Source organism: Nicotiana tabacum, chromosome 2 (genome assembly GCF_000715075.1).
Source record: "Nicotiana tabacum cultivar K326 chromosome 2, ASM71507v2, whole genome shotgun sequence".
In the NCBI taxonomy this organism is placed as follows: domain Eukaryota; kingdom Viridiplantae; phylum Streptophyta; class Magnoliopsida; order Solanales; family Solanaceae; genus Nicotiana; species Nicotiana tabacum.
Window position 1 is genome coordinate 56,835,622 of NC_134081.1, and position 14,981 is coordinate 56,850,602.

Sequence of the window (14,981 nt, forward strand, 5' to 3'; positions counted from 1 at the left end):
GAAGTTTCCAATGCCCGAAGGAGTTAAATAGATAAGGGGTGACCAACCAGCGGCAAGGGAGATAAATGCAATTTCGATCTCCAATAGCAAAGGAAAGGAGCACGCGGCATAGCAATTACAGGAACCAACGCCCGCTCCCGAACTAGATGATGTTAGCCCCGGGGCAGAAACGTTAGAATGTTATCAGGTACCAAGATATTTCCAGGTTCTAGAAGAGACGGATGCAACGAAATCCACAGCGGAAGAGCTTGAGCAAGTTGCGATATTCGAAGAGTTCTTAGAAAGGAAATTCTACTTGGGGACAGGACCGCACTCCGAGCTTAGGTCTGGCTTTATTAAATTTCTTAAATCCAATGTCGATTTGTTTTGTGTGGTCGCATGCAGATATGACAGGTATCCCGATGGAGGTAGGCATACACATGTTAACTTTGGATCCCAACATACCTCCGATAAGACAAAAGAAATGCCATATTGCCGAAGCCAGGAATAAATTCGTCAAGGAAGAGGTAACTCGCTTACTTAATATCAGCTCGATCTGAGAGGTAAAGTATTCAGACTGGATAGCTAATGTAGTAGTAGTTCCTAAGAAGAACAATAAATTTCGCATGTGTGTTAATTATAAAGATTTGAATAATGCATGCCCGAAAGACTCGTTCCCATTGCCAATCATCGATCAAATGATTGATGCTACCACCGGGCACGAGTTAATGAGTTTCCTCGATACTTATTCCATGTACAATCAAATTAAGATGAACCCGGAGGATCAGGAAAAGACTTCATTTATAACGAATTTCGGTACATATTGCTATAATGTGATGCCCTTCGGGTTGAAAAATGTCGTAGCCACTTATCAACGGCTCGTGAATAAGATGTTTGAAACATAAATAGGAAAAACTATGGAAGTTTATATAGACGATATGCTTGTTAAGTATTTAAATGCAGGTGATCACCCTAAACATCTGCAAGAAACTTTTGACATCCTAAGAAAGCATAATATGAAACTTAACCCCGAGAAATGCGCGTTCGGGGTCAGCTCTGGTAAGTTTCTGGGATTTCTGTCATCATAAAGGAATTGAGGTAAACCCCGATAAGATCAAGGCCATCGAAGACATCCCGGACCAACTGTCAAGCATGAAGGAAGTCCAAAGGCTCATGGGTAGATTGGCAGCTTTAAGCAGGTTCATTTCCCGGTCATTAGGAAAATATCACCGAAAATAAAAATAATTTCAAATGGACCCCAAAGTGTCAGCAGGCTTTGAGAGATTTGAAGAGGTACTTGTCAAGCCCTCTGTTGCTTTTGAAACCAAAAGAAGGTGAAACCCTATTACCACCCATGTCGAGGGATATCTAAGTGTTTACACTTATCTCTTTACATTGGGCCCAGTAGACCCGATCATCTTAGACTTCTGCATGAGGTATAACGTATGCCTTAGCCAGATTCTCCATCACTGTGGAGAATCTCGATCCTCCTCCGATTCTTTGTGAACAAAAACGATGGGTGATCCTTCACAATTGATCAGCTACTGCGCTTATATGGTCCCCGAATCTTTCGGAGGGGGTGGGGGTGGGGGTGGGGTGGGGACTGATAAAGCTAGTATGCCGGGCCAGCAAAGCCCCATTCTTAAGCATTGATGAGGACCAGGATCGGGGTTGGCAAGGATGTTTTGTTTGGGTGAGGACTGCCGACCTGGTACCTACCGAGTGGAGGCCATTCCCCGAAAGGTGGAACACATCACGTAAGTATTCCCTTTAAGCATCAATTTTATTCCTTATCTTCTCTTTTCTTATCGGTGTTTGTTATGTTGTATCCCTTGCTCGAGTTTCGAATGCTATCCCTCAGCTCAAGGAGTGGGTCGAGGGCATTGTGTCACAGATACCCTACTCTGAGCACTCATGGCGCAAACTTTCAAAAGGCCGTTGGGAGGCCCGTTCCCATGGTAAGGTTATTTTCCCGAACAAGTCGTATTGAACCTTTTCTTCTAACATCGCGTCCTTATCTCCTTTACTTTCTTTTGCAGGTTTGCCTAAGAACGTCGAGCTTAGGCCTCCGGTCGGGGATGAAGACTTGCCTATTGAGTCTCCTGCTCCGGGGCAGGCCGGAGAAAGGAAAAGAAGGAGGGATCCGAGTTCCCTGAGCTCGGAGAAAAAGAAACCAAGGAGAAAGCTGGTGCGCAAGCCAAAGGAAAACACCAGCTCCCGAGCACCAGCTTTAGACTTGCTCTATCGGCTTAGGGATGAGTCCGAGGGGGAAAAGCCTTTTGTGGCCAGCGAGCCATCGCCCCTCGAAGAGCGGGGGGCCGTTGAACCAGAGACCCACGAGGCTGATCTTCCTTAGGTTAGGGAGGTCGATGAGGAGGCCGGGGTTGAGGCTTCCCGCGATGTGGGCAGTGCCCTGAAGGAGGTAATTGGTGTGATAGAAATTACCGAGTCACCCTCGTTTACCGAATCTATGTACAACGAGGCCCAAACGGTGAAAGAACGACCCAACGAGGGGGCCCACGGAGCGGACGACCCCCTCCGCTACTTTTTTGACGGCATGGATTCCACCGCCATGGAGGACGCCATCGGGTTAGGTAACCTAGAGGTACGGAGGAAAGGTTCATCCTCAAAGGCAGGTGGGCCTAACTCGAGCTCGAGACTGGTCAACCGGTTCCCTACCCCGAGTGCGGATCCTGATCGGAAGCGGTCAATTATCATCACCGTTCCGGAGGATGCCCGGGTTCTTTCTGCCCTTGGTGGGGTTGCTAGTTACCTCCGGTGCCTGGTAACCGAAGAAGACCATGCAAAAATGAGCGAGGTGGATGCTCCATGCCTGTTCAACGAGGCATAACAGGCGCTGAACTGGGTACGGTGTTGTCAAACATTTTCATTTTTCATCTTTAGTTCTTGATGATCCTAATATTTCTTCTCATATTTGCAGGCCTCGATGCTTCATCATGAGACCTTCCTTCGGTATCGGGATGAGATGAGCCAATTCGAGGTCGAAGTCAAAGAGCTTGCTAAAAAGAGAAACATGTAAAAACTTCTCAACAAGAAAGGTGAAGGAGAGGCTAAGAGCCTTCGAGCCGAGTTGGACGCGGCTTAGCAAGAACATGTCGACCTGGTGGAACAGGCAAAAATCTTTGAAGTTAGTGATGATGAGCTAGACACGATGACTAATGGTCAGAACCCGCAGGTCCAACAGAATACTGATCGGATCGACCAACTCCGGGCCGAGATGGATGTAATCAAGGTCGAGGCCGAATAGTGGAAGGGCAAGATGGATTGCTTGGCCTCGAAAGAAGAGACTTCCTGAGCGCAATTGGCCTCAGCTGAGTCTCAACTTTGAGTGATGAGGGAGAAAGCTGAGGCCCGGTCCCAAAATATCAAGGAGCACCAGTCTCAACTGGGCTCGGCTGTTGCCAATCGGGATACCCTCTCCAAAGAGCTTAAAGCAGCCAAGTCAGTGGCTGAAATAACCAGGGCCGATGCTGATAAGATGGTGGCCCAGTACAAAGCTGATGCTAAGGCAACCAGGACTTCCTGAAAGATATCGTTGAATATGTGAAGTGGCAATCTCGAAGGGAGGCCCTCGCAAAGGTTCACACTCGGGGGTTTGATATATCGGTCGAGATCAAAAATGTTAAGGGGCTCGAGGCCGAGGTCAAAAAGTTGGCATATCCCGAGGACGAAGAAGACTTCGAGGGTTCCGGCGTATCCGGGGGCGAAGAAGACCCTGATAGTCCCGGTGATGAGGCGGGATCCGGTGAGGATCAGGCTTCTTAGATGCCTTGTAATTTTTGCTTTTGTACTTTTGCATTTTGTTAAGGCCGTTTGGCCTTTGTAAATATTTACGTATATATATATATATAAGGCTTTTTCCCTTCGGCAATTTTGGAGCTTGTTTCTTTTTTCTTTTTTCTTTATGATTTCAAAGATTTCGGATGCCGTAGCAAGTAATAATTAGGTCTTATTCAGAGGTTCGAACATTGTCCGTTTTCGATATTATTTTGCTTAAAACGCATGGGGGGGCTTGGTATGACCGGAATCTTTCCCCGAAATGTTCACTTAGAATTTTTTATAAGTTTGCCGAGGGTAGCCTTCAAACCAGTTTAGAAATTTTAAAGTCCTTATGTTTTGGTTATGGATCTCGGACGTCTCCGAGCCATTCTAAGACGACCATAGCCTTTTAAGATCGGGTGTTTCCTAATAGGCTTATTACCCTGAGCCATCCGGGCTTGCCCGGGACAATAGTCCTCGAATAGAGATGGCCATAACCGTTGAAGTTCGGGCACTACCTAATATGTTTTGTGCCCCCGGGCTTCATAGCCCGAGCTGTCCGGGCTTGCCCATGACGATAGTCCCCGAGCAGGGGTGATCTCTTGAATTCGGACAGAGGTGGACCTTGGGCCCGATGTCCTTAAGGTACAAAATACAGTAGTTTGTTAAGAGGCAAAGTATGTATCTGTAAGGTAGAAACTTTCTTTTATTTCTGTGCAACATACAAGGCTGCAAATGTGTACAAGTTTTATCCGGGCTTAAGTGGCCTATGTGGGCATGGTTCATTTGACCGTTTGACCCTTAAAACAGATCCTATCTACCAAGCCTAGACTCGTTTGAGCACGAAGTTTCCTTCCTTGCTAAAATCACTATCCGAGGGTGATAGCCCCTAGTGTTCGAGGCCGATTTTAGAGAGGGCTCGAATACTGTTGATGCGAACCTTGATGCTGGTTCATAGTCGGTCTCCAATTCTTAAGTTAGCACGATCCAATGTTGCCTCGTTAAAAACCTTCCCGGAAAACCCATTTGTGACAAAACCGGTTTGCAGGGAAAAAGAGTGCAACGCGTGCTTTCATGCCTAATAGTCTCATCGTTCCTTAGTCGTTACCTACAAGTGTCAGCCCAATCCGTAATATATTTAAAGAAAGGCAATGAATGTGGTCGTACCTAAGTAGTAGTATCGTTTTAAGTGGGTTATGTTCCAGTTGTTCGGTAGCCGTTCACCGTTTCGAGTTTGTACGATCCTTTGCCGGTGATCTCGATAATTTGATATGGGCCTTCCCAATTCAGTCCCAGCTTCCCTTCATTCGGGTTCCGGGTGCTCAGCGTCGCCCTTATTAACACCAAGTCCGCGACACTGAAGTGTCGAAGGTTGGTTCTTTGATTGTAATACCTTTCGATCCATTACTTTTGGGCGGCCATTCGGACGAGGGCGGCCTCGCGCCTTTCATCTAACAGTTCCAGGTTCGTACTCATGGCCTCGTCGTTTGAATCTTCGGTCGCATATCGGACCCGGATACTCGGTTCTCCTACTTCGACCAGTATAAGAGCTTCGGCACCGTAGACCAACGACAACGGAGTGGCCCCAATACTGGATTTTGAGGTCGTACGATATGCTCATAGGACTTCGGGCAAGATTTCCTTCTATTTTCCTTTGGCATCGGTCAACCTCTTTTTGAGGTTCTGGAGTATGATTTTGTTCGTGGACTCTGCTTGCCCGTTTCCACTAGGGTGATAGGGCTTGATGGGAGCCTTTTGATCTTGTGGTCCTCGAAAAACTTTCTTACTTTGCTGCCGATGAACTGCTTCCGAATCGGCATATTATCTGGATCAATCAATAAGAATTGGCATATCATCTGGATCAATCAATAAGAACTACTCTCTTCTATTTTCATTTCATTACTTGCAGCTATTGTTTACCCTCAAAATTGGATAACAATTAAATTTATAAGTAGTCTTAAGGATACGCAGATTAATTTGATACAAAGCGATAAATTAAGTCAAATTGAATAAACAAAGATAAAATGAATTCAAACCACATGAGGAGGATAGTTCCAGCCTTAATGAAATATTCACCCTCGATCCAGGCTCAGTATGGCCGGCACTTATGAACAAGAGAAAGAGCTAATAACAGATAAAATAATAGTATGCTGCTTTGGAATGCGTGTTACAATGGATGTCATGAACTATCACACCCCTTTATATAGTAGGGAAATCCTACTCTAGGTACAACTCTATAAAAGGTAAAATAATCCTCTGATTAACTGATTGCCGGTTCTTCATCGATACGTGCCGAGATCCCCGCCGTGATATCCGGCCGATCACAGATATTACGGCCTTCCGTTGGCCGTGCTTGATTGCCCAACAATATTCTTCGTAGTCGTTCAAGGCTAGGACTGATTCCAAACCATGACCCCAATATTCTCGAGGGCGGGTGTCATGCCCCCGGATTCTGACTCGATGAGACTTTTACCTCGATTTCGGTCTCCTGTCATCATATCTCAAGCTTGGCTTATTTTGTCTGAGATCGGGGTGTACCATAAGCCCGGTTTTATCCGTATACAGATATCTTATTATTAATTTCGTTATTGTCATTGCACTATTTTTTAAAATCAATTTTACTGTACTTATACAATTTTCACATTATCAAAGAATAAAACTAATTGATTTAATTACATTGCTTGAGACCTAAATCTTGTTGAATTAATAGACTATTTGGCCAAGTTTTTTTGGGCCAAAAGTTCTTTTTTTTCAAAAATTGAGGTGTTTGGCCAAACTTTTAGAAGGAAAAAAGTGCTTTTGAGGGGAAGCATAATCAGTTTCAGAGAAGCAGAAAAAAGTAGCTTCTCTCCAAAAACACTTTTGATAAAAATACACTTAGAAGCAGTTTTTAAAAGTTTGGCCAAACACTAAAAGCACTTTTTTGAAAAATACTTTTGAGAAAAAACTTCTCAAAAATCAAAATAAGTTGATTTTAGAAGTTTGGTCAAACATGCTACAATTCTTAGACCTAATTATCAAATTTTAGGTTAAACACTCCGTATTTTATCAGACACAGACAATCATAGACCTGATCTGTCTGATATATGCAACATCAAGTGTTACTTCAAGCACTGCCACATTAGCAGGGGTGGACCCACGTAGGGTCAAGAGGGTTCAAATGAATCCTCTTCGTTGAAATTTTTTGATATTTTATATAGGTTAAATTTTATAAACTGTGTATATAAATATTGTTTGAACCTGCTTGACAAAGGCTGTTCATTTGTAATACTGGTTTAGCGAGTTCAAAATCAAATGAAAGGTTAGGAGTTCTATACTTTACAGCTATTTTTGCGTAGTTTTCTTCTATTCACTGTGTGCATCACAATCCACAAGTGCACGTGGGCCTAATAAATGCATATTTAGTTAATTCATATTTTAAATGAAGAGCTTGCTAGTTTATTTCCTTAGTGTGTTCTATTTTTTTTTTATCTCTATTTTCAAATTATTTCTATTTTGATTTTATATTTGATCTCCTACTCAAATCCAATAAGAATTAATCTACGGTCTAGTTAACCTCATAAGATTAAAAAAAAAATTGCAAAGTAAAATCTTACATTATTTCTTGATAAAATATGCAAGTGCAAATCTTGAAATTATTTTTAATTTGTTAGTTCATGTTAAACTAGTTTATCCTAAATTGTTTGTTTATGTTACGTAGTTTATTAGTTCACTTTATAAGCTATCTTCTCTTATAGTTTCTACTGGTTTATTTTTAGTTACTCTTTTTTATTTTGTCCTATTATTTTGTAAATTAACAACTTTGTTATTTGTTAAATTTATTAGAGTCTAATAAACTCTAAATTGTGTAAATAGAATTTTTTTTGAAGTTAAATAAAAATGTAAAATTAGATATATAAAATATTAGCATTTTTATTTAAAGCAATTGTTTTTTGTTAAAAATTTTAAGTTTCCTGCCTTATTATTATTGTCTTTTAAAATCCGGGCCTCATTTGTTTTTAAATTGTTCATTTTGGTGTAACGTCATGAACCCAAAGAAGAAGCGCCAGACAAATCCGCTTGTCGATACAACTTTTATCATCAGTTAACAAAAGCTTAACAAACAATAAAATTCCGTCTCACTGCTCCACATGCCACACAGATAGAACTGAGAAAAGCCAACTCTTTAGTAAAAATTGCATGCAAAAAGCACGAATATTACAGAACTTGGAAAGACAATAGCTACTCCAAACACATATTTCCTCGATCGAGAAGGACTTTATTACGGTGACCAAAGGGGAAACACCACTCATTCTTGACATAAACTTAAACGCACTCATGATTCCAAAGGGAACTAATGTTTCAAGTGAAAACTTATTAAACTTCATGGTTCCAAATATCTGCTACGCTCCTGTAAGGCCCATCCGTCTTGTTCACGAACAGTTCTTCTCCGTCCAATACTCGTGCCTATACCAGTAAGTTGTCAATATTATTTTTTTGTCTCATTAAAAGTAGCTGAACTTTACCTGCAATAGAATAGTTTTGTGACTACTATTATATAGTGGATAAAATTCCAATACTATTTGTGGAATTAACTCTGTCGATCATGTATTGACAGCTTTCTTCCAGCATCACCAATTTGACTCTTTGTATTGCAGAATAATGCTTAGAATCTTAAATGACAAGAGAGAAGTACCTGATCTGGGATATCACAAAGGGCTTGGAAGTCATGCTTTGGAATTCCCCACGAGAACACTTTAAGGTTCTCTTTGATTCTTTCAGAGTGATCAGATTTGGGAATTGTACTCGTTCCTCTTTGTATAGCCCACCTCACTAGCACCTTCCCTGCTGATTTATTTACCTTTCTTGCTACCCTCTCCACCACCGGATGATGTATAAGATCAATTTCTCGTGAACCAAGAGGTGAATATACCTGGAAAATATTTCTAGTACGTACAAAAGCATTCACATAAAATAAAGTACAGATTTAAGTTCAATAACTAAGAGGCTTTCACTTCTGACACGTCTTTGCTCGTGATGCTCATTGCTCACAGCCTCCTTCCATCGAAGGAATGCATCGAATTTCTTTAACATCCCTAGTATACTAAATTTGTTCACCATTGTCGGTTGGAGTACGTGAGTTCACCGACGTATTTCCCTCCAGTTCGAAGTAAACTTCTGAAAGTTTCAAGTTTGTTGACGACTATAAACAGACTAGTAACTATGGTGGAAGTGAATATAAAAGCTATTAGGAGAAAGGCATCAACTCATATATGGCTTCCGCGAGTTACTAGGACCACAAAAGTACAAAAGTAAAGCTACAAAACTTGAGTTCAGTATGCTTTGAACATCTAAGCTACTAGTCACAGGTTTGAACTAAGGCATTTGTGAGGTTTCTTTTATCTTTCCACTTCATATAATCGAAAACAGTACACTTTAGGTCCAATATCAATCTTGTTTACATTGTTAATGTATGTCATGCACAGAGCTTCAGTTACTTACTGTGACGTGGATGCTATTCTTCTTGCAAGCCTCAAACATTTTTTCATTTCTCCATCCAGGGTGCATCTCCATCTGAGTACATAGGATCATCCATAAGTACTAAAAAAGATGGCATTGATACCATTAGTTGAAAGACAAGAACTGACCTGGTATACTGAAGGCATTATCTGGGCAATATCTAAGAGCTTATTAAGTTTCTTGACTGTGAAATTACATACTCCAATATCTCGAACTAGTTTGTCCGTCACCAACTTCTCCATTTCTCTCCAAACGCCTTCCCAGTCGAAGTCCAACACTTCCCCTACTTTTGGAGGTCTGCTCGCTCCGTCCTTTAGACGGAAAGGCCAATGGATAAAGTTCAGATACCTCAATTAGATTTCTGTACTAAAACCAGATACCATGGAAAGAAAGGCCAGTGAAGTAGTACCAGATAGAGATCAAGATAATCTTGTTGCAGTTCATTGAGACTCTTCATCAATGCTGGGAGAACTCTCAAATCATTACACCTAAAACAACCAGCAAAATCACCCTATATCCATATAATTTGTTTAGTTGCATATGAATGTAATAACTCCTAGGGATTTGAAATAAGTTAGTGTAGTTTCCCTAATACCATAGTTTAGATGTGACAAACAGGGATGATCTCTCTACTCCTGCTTGTATAGCTGCTTTGATTCCACGGCCAACATATATAAGAATAAAAAAAAAAATTACTGCTTGTTAAGCACAGAAAATGTCGTTAGTCATCTATTTTAGTTAATAAATTTCATACTTGCACGTTGATCCTAAGTCTAGATGACATCATTCTCTACCAATTACTTTGGTTGGAACATTGTATATCTGCAACTTTTTAGACTATGTCCAGGATTTTCTTGTAAGCAAACAACATAGTATTCCTTACTCCCAATTGCTTCATGAATCAAAAGAAGCATTTGTAAGCCTCTTTCTTTCCGTATGTGCGTCAAAGTGCATGTCAAACAACTTATACAAAAGATATTACTTGGATGTAGATAAACGATTTGGAAAACTAACAAATTAAAAGTACCTCTTCTTGGACTTCATACCCAGCCGCTGTATCCACATGCCTGTAGCCGGCCTGCAGCCATAGCCAGAGCGTTGTCATTAACGAGCAGTTTTAAATCATCAAATTCGCTAATCAAAATACATGCTGATTTGATTACCTTGAGATACTTAATTCATCAAGATCCTTTTAACATATCATAAGGTATTATCATTGCAAGTTTGACTTTCAAGCTCCAAGGGGCAAGCCTTGGGTAATGGAGATTGTAAAAGATGCTAATGACTCGAACTCCAAAGAAGGAATGAGGCAAAATATGTTGTAAATTTTTAAAAACAATTTCCACAGACATTATTTCGGATTTTTTAAACGGAGAGGTAGAACAAGTACAGAATTCTGAACTTCTGCTCACTTCTATGCAAAAGAAAAATGTTAGAAGATTATAACCGATTAGGAGTATCGATTTTATTGCATTTCTGAATTTCCTTAGATTCTGCATTCATGAGTGGATAATTGATTTTGGACCAATATAACTAGTACAGTAAGAATTTATAAAGAATAGTAAATACATACATGAGAATCTTCTAATGTATATAGCCGATAATATCCATAAACAAGCATATTAAAATCCAGGATATTAGGCTTTTGCACTGAGCAATTCCACAATGGATAAAAGAAACAAAGCCAAAATATCTCTTGTCCAATTACTTCTTTTGCAATAGCCTCAAACAAATCTCATATTACCAACTTACCTGTATCAATACACTAACTTCCGTTTGCTGATTTTACTTCAATTTCAATTGCAAAATTCCTGAAGATGATTGTTACTACAGGTGTGAGTTATAATTCCACTACTTTAACTTTAGGCAGCAAATAAGGTCCATAGGTCATTGAATTCCCAAAAATGGAATTAAAAGGTCTATGGAGACGATTAAGACCTTACAACATAACTTTGAAACGAAAAAGTAAAAAATAAAAGATCTAATCTTTAAGGGGCTGTACTATATTGCCACTTTAATTGCATTGGTTGTTATCGAGGTACCTAAAGTGTATTTATATTGTATTGTATTATCAAATCTCATGTTATGTAACGATTAAAAGATCACTTTACGTATTGACCAATTTGCTTTAATGGGTTCGTTACTTCACTTCTCTTCCCATTTCACTCTTAGTATTATTTTATAATCCCGTGTTATCATCTACCTTATTTTTTCTTTTTTTAGCTCCACCTTTTATCCTATTTACTCTTCATCATACTTTAAGTTGCTCCTCATCGTGAATACTTACTTAAATCTTGCCACTATTACTCCTTTTTTCTTGGGGGTTGGGGGATTTTGAACTGTTTACTGTACAATGTTATAGTCACTCCTACCTCATTAGCACTACTCCTCGTCGCCGCTGTATACAAGGTACTCCGACTATCTCGTTTTGTAATCATATTTTTCCTTTTTTTAATTTTGAATTATTGATAAATCTAATATTTACTGTAGTAAGAGAACTTTAGTAAGATTATTAATTATAACACTGTACAGTACAATCAAATCAAACAACATAATTGTTACGGCATTAAACTGACTACAAACTATACAGTCTACCTAAACGTTACTTAAACAACCTTATACAACACATAACCAAATAACAACCTTATACAATACATAACAATACAGAATACAGAATGATACTATAACAAGAAAATTGTTACTACAAAACAACTACAAACAATACAGTTTATTCAAACATTACTTCAACAACACAATACAATATATTACAATACGATACTGAATGATACATAATAACGAAACGAGGAAAACAACAATCTAAACAGGCAGTTAAGTTAAATAAAAATCACAAAAAACTGGAATACAGATGGAGAGAAAGAATATGTATACAGCATAAATTAAAAAAACCAAAAAGGGGTGGAGTAGAGACAGTACCTCAACGATAGCAGTATAAACAGAGTCCTTTGCATTTTCAGCTCTCCATGTGCCCAAACCAATAGCAGGAATCTTGTGTCCACTCAACAGCTCAAAATATTCTATTTTCTCATTTTGTGGGTCTATTGTCATCTGAGCCATTTTCCTCTTCTTCTTCACCTATATATATATATATCTGGTTTTCAGTCTTGATATATGACTTTATTTATGAAATATCCAATTCGATAAGAAGGAATTAATTAAGGCACTTGTGCACATTGATATGGCCTGGGAAATTGAGTAGAAGTGTCTAACGACCCGACCGGCCGTTTTGAGCATATGCATTTCGTTCAGCTATTTGGAGTCTTGAGCAGCATCGTATGGTGTATTATGACTTGTGTGATTCGTCGGTTTTGGTTTTTAGGTTATTCAGAATTGATTTGGAAGAATGAATTTCATGATTGAATCTTTAGAGTTGGAAAAGTTGACCAAGTTTGACTTTTTAGTATTTGATCTCAGATTAGAGTTTTGATGGTTTCGTTAGGTCCGGATGGTGATTTTGTACTCGGGCGTATGTCCGAATTTGTATTTGAATATTTCAAAAAGGTTTCGGTGCTAATTGGCGAAAGTTGAAAATTTGAAGGTTTCGAAAGTTCATACGTTTGACCGAGAGTTGACTTTGAGAATATCGGGTTCGAATTATGATTTCGGGGATTGAAATAGCTTAGTTATCTCATTTGGGACTTGTGTGCAAAATTTGAGTTCATTCCAAGTTGATCTGATATATTTCGACGCGAATTTTGGAAGTTGAAAGTTCAAAAATTCATTAAGTCTGATTTGAGGTGCGATTCGTTATTTCGATATTGTTATGCGTGATTTGAGGCCTCGAGTAAGTCCATGTTATGTTATAGTACTTTTTGGTATGTTCGGTTGGGGTCCGAGGGGCTCGGGTGAGTTTCGAATAGGTTTGAGTTGTGTTACACTTGTTTTTTATGTTTCGATGTCGTTTCTTCAAGCATAAATGATACCACATTAAGCAAATGAGCTCTAATTTCTATTTTGATTGAAGAATTAGATCTTTATCATAATTTTGGAATCGTAGCAACTGGAATCATTAAGTTTCGACATCGTATGAGGAATTGATGATCATTTTACTAAGAATTACTTTTTTTTTAGAGTAATTACGAAATTGCGACTGAATTCGTATTTAAAAATCTGCACTATTTTTAAATATTGAAACCAACATATTTCCTTCATTATAAGGTCAAATGAAGTTATTCAAAAGCCTAAATTGACTGGAATTTTACAAAGAATCCATTGGAGGCATCAAAAATTATTTCGGGATCATTTGGGATACGGAACGAGGCATAACAGCTAGGAAAAAATATTTAATATCGAGGGTTTGCTCATTTGGTCATATTTTGAGTTGGGGAGCTGGGATTTGGAAAGGTTTTGAGGCGATTTTCACCATATGGATTGGGGTAAGTGTTCTCTTCTCGGTTTTGGTTATATTTTGTGAATCAATCTTCATTTTTGATAATTGGATTGTGAATTTTAAAGAGAAATTAGGGGGGTTTGCCTAAAGTTTTATAGAGTGAATTTTTGAATTTTGAACGTCGATTCGGAGTCGGATTTGAGTGAAACTAGTATGATTGGACTCGTAATTCAATGGGTTATCGGATTTTGTGTGTTTTATATGGTTCCGTGGTGCGGGCTCAAATTTGACTTTTTGGTTTACTTTGGTCTTTTGATTAAAGACTCGACCTTTATCATTTGGAATTATTTCCTTGGGCTTTATTTGATGTATTTGATTTACTTTTGGCTAGTTTTGAGCCGTTCGGATGTCGGTACGCACGAGATGGCATTTTTGGAGCATCATTTAGCTTGCTCGGTATTGGATTTGACTTGTTCGAGGTAAGTAACACTTTTAAACTTGGTGATGAGGGAATGACTTTTTGAGGTGACGCACATGTTAGGTGACGGGCGTGTGGGCGTGTACCGTGTGAGTTGTGATTTAGTCAATTTCGTGGAACTGTGTAGCTATCTTATCTGAATATTTTTTTACTGTACTCTATGTGTTAAATCATTTGCACTATAATTTATGCTAGAAATCACATTTAGGCTATATGCTAGTACTATTAGGACCCACAGTGGTCGTTCTTGGTTGTTGAGTTATTTGCTTAATTGCAATTATGTACTCAGTCGCATTCATCATTTCATATCATATCTCAGTCTCTGTTATTATATATTGTCACATCTCATATCATTGGTTTGGGCTGCTTAGCATGAGTGTTGTGAGCCCGAGAGACTGGAGAGATTGATGACTGAGTGAGGCCGAGGGCCTGGTTGTCAGGTTATTGATACTCTAGCATGTGAGTTGTCCGTGCGGATCCAGATATTGATACTATAGCACGTGAGTTGTCCGTGTGGATCTAGATATTGATACTATGGCACGTGAGTTGTGCGTGGAACACGTGAGTTGTCTGTACGGATTCATGCCATGATTGACTCATTATAGCGCTTGGGCTGAAGGAGCCCCTTCGGAGTCTGCACACTCATAATGAGCGCACGTACCTATTGAGTGCGAGTGCGAGTGATGAGCGATTGGGAGGATTGAATGACTATAAGGACTGGGTGACTGGGAGGACTAAGTGGATTAATACTTTGAGAGTATGCATATGATTATTCATTATGTTGTATTGCATTCGACATGCACACTTGACATACATGCATAAATATGCATTTTTTTTCTCATGTTGTACGGTATCACGTCATTCATGACTTCTCATATACATTGACATATAGGCATA

At 39.4% G+C, this 14,981-nt stretch overlaps 1 protein-coding gene across 2 annotated transcripts; it reads right to left on the reverse strand.

The window, feature by feature from the left end:
* Positions 1-7,910: 7,910 nt before the first annotated feature.
* LOC107824577 (aldose reductase-like) lies at positions 7,911-11,200 on the reverse strand. 2 transcript variants are annotated; one of them, XM_075229013.1, is made up of 7 exons: positions 11,011-11,200; positions 10,286-10,336; positions 9,668-9,746; positions 9,387-9,569; positions 9,241-9,312; positions 8,435-8,671; positions 7,911-8,205 (listed from the first exon to the last, which is right to left on the reverse strand). In XM_075229013.1, the coding sequence occupies exons 2-7, from the start codon at positions 10,321-10,323 to the stop codon at positions 8,116-8,118; spliced, it is 699 nt and encodes a 232-aa protein (XP_075085114.1). In that variant the 5' UTR covers positions 10,324-10,336; positions 11,011-11,200; the 3' UTR covers positions 7,911-8,115. The 2 variants fall into 2 exon arrangements, with proteins under 2 accessions (XP_075085114.1, XP_075085116.1); XM_075229015.1 differs by having other exon boundaries at positions 7,911-8,264.
* Between the last annotated feature and the right edge of the window lie 3,781 nt (positions 11,201-14,981).

Bases quoted from the DNA above. Each gene is read 5' to 3' on its own strand.
- LOC107824577 (XM_075229013.1), bottom strand. From the start codon at position 10,323: ATGTGGATACAGCGGCTGGGTATGAAGTCCAAGAAGAG. The intron at 9,747-10,285 runs GTACTTTTAATT...TGGTTGTTTTAG, and splicing joins GGTATGAAGTCCAAGAAGAG to GTGTAATGATTTGAGAGTTC. The intron at 9,570-9,667 runs GTACTACTTCAC...TTCCGTCTAAAG, and splicing joins ATTATCTTGATCTCTATCTG to GACGGAGCGAGCAGACCTCC.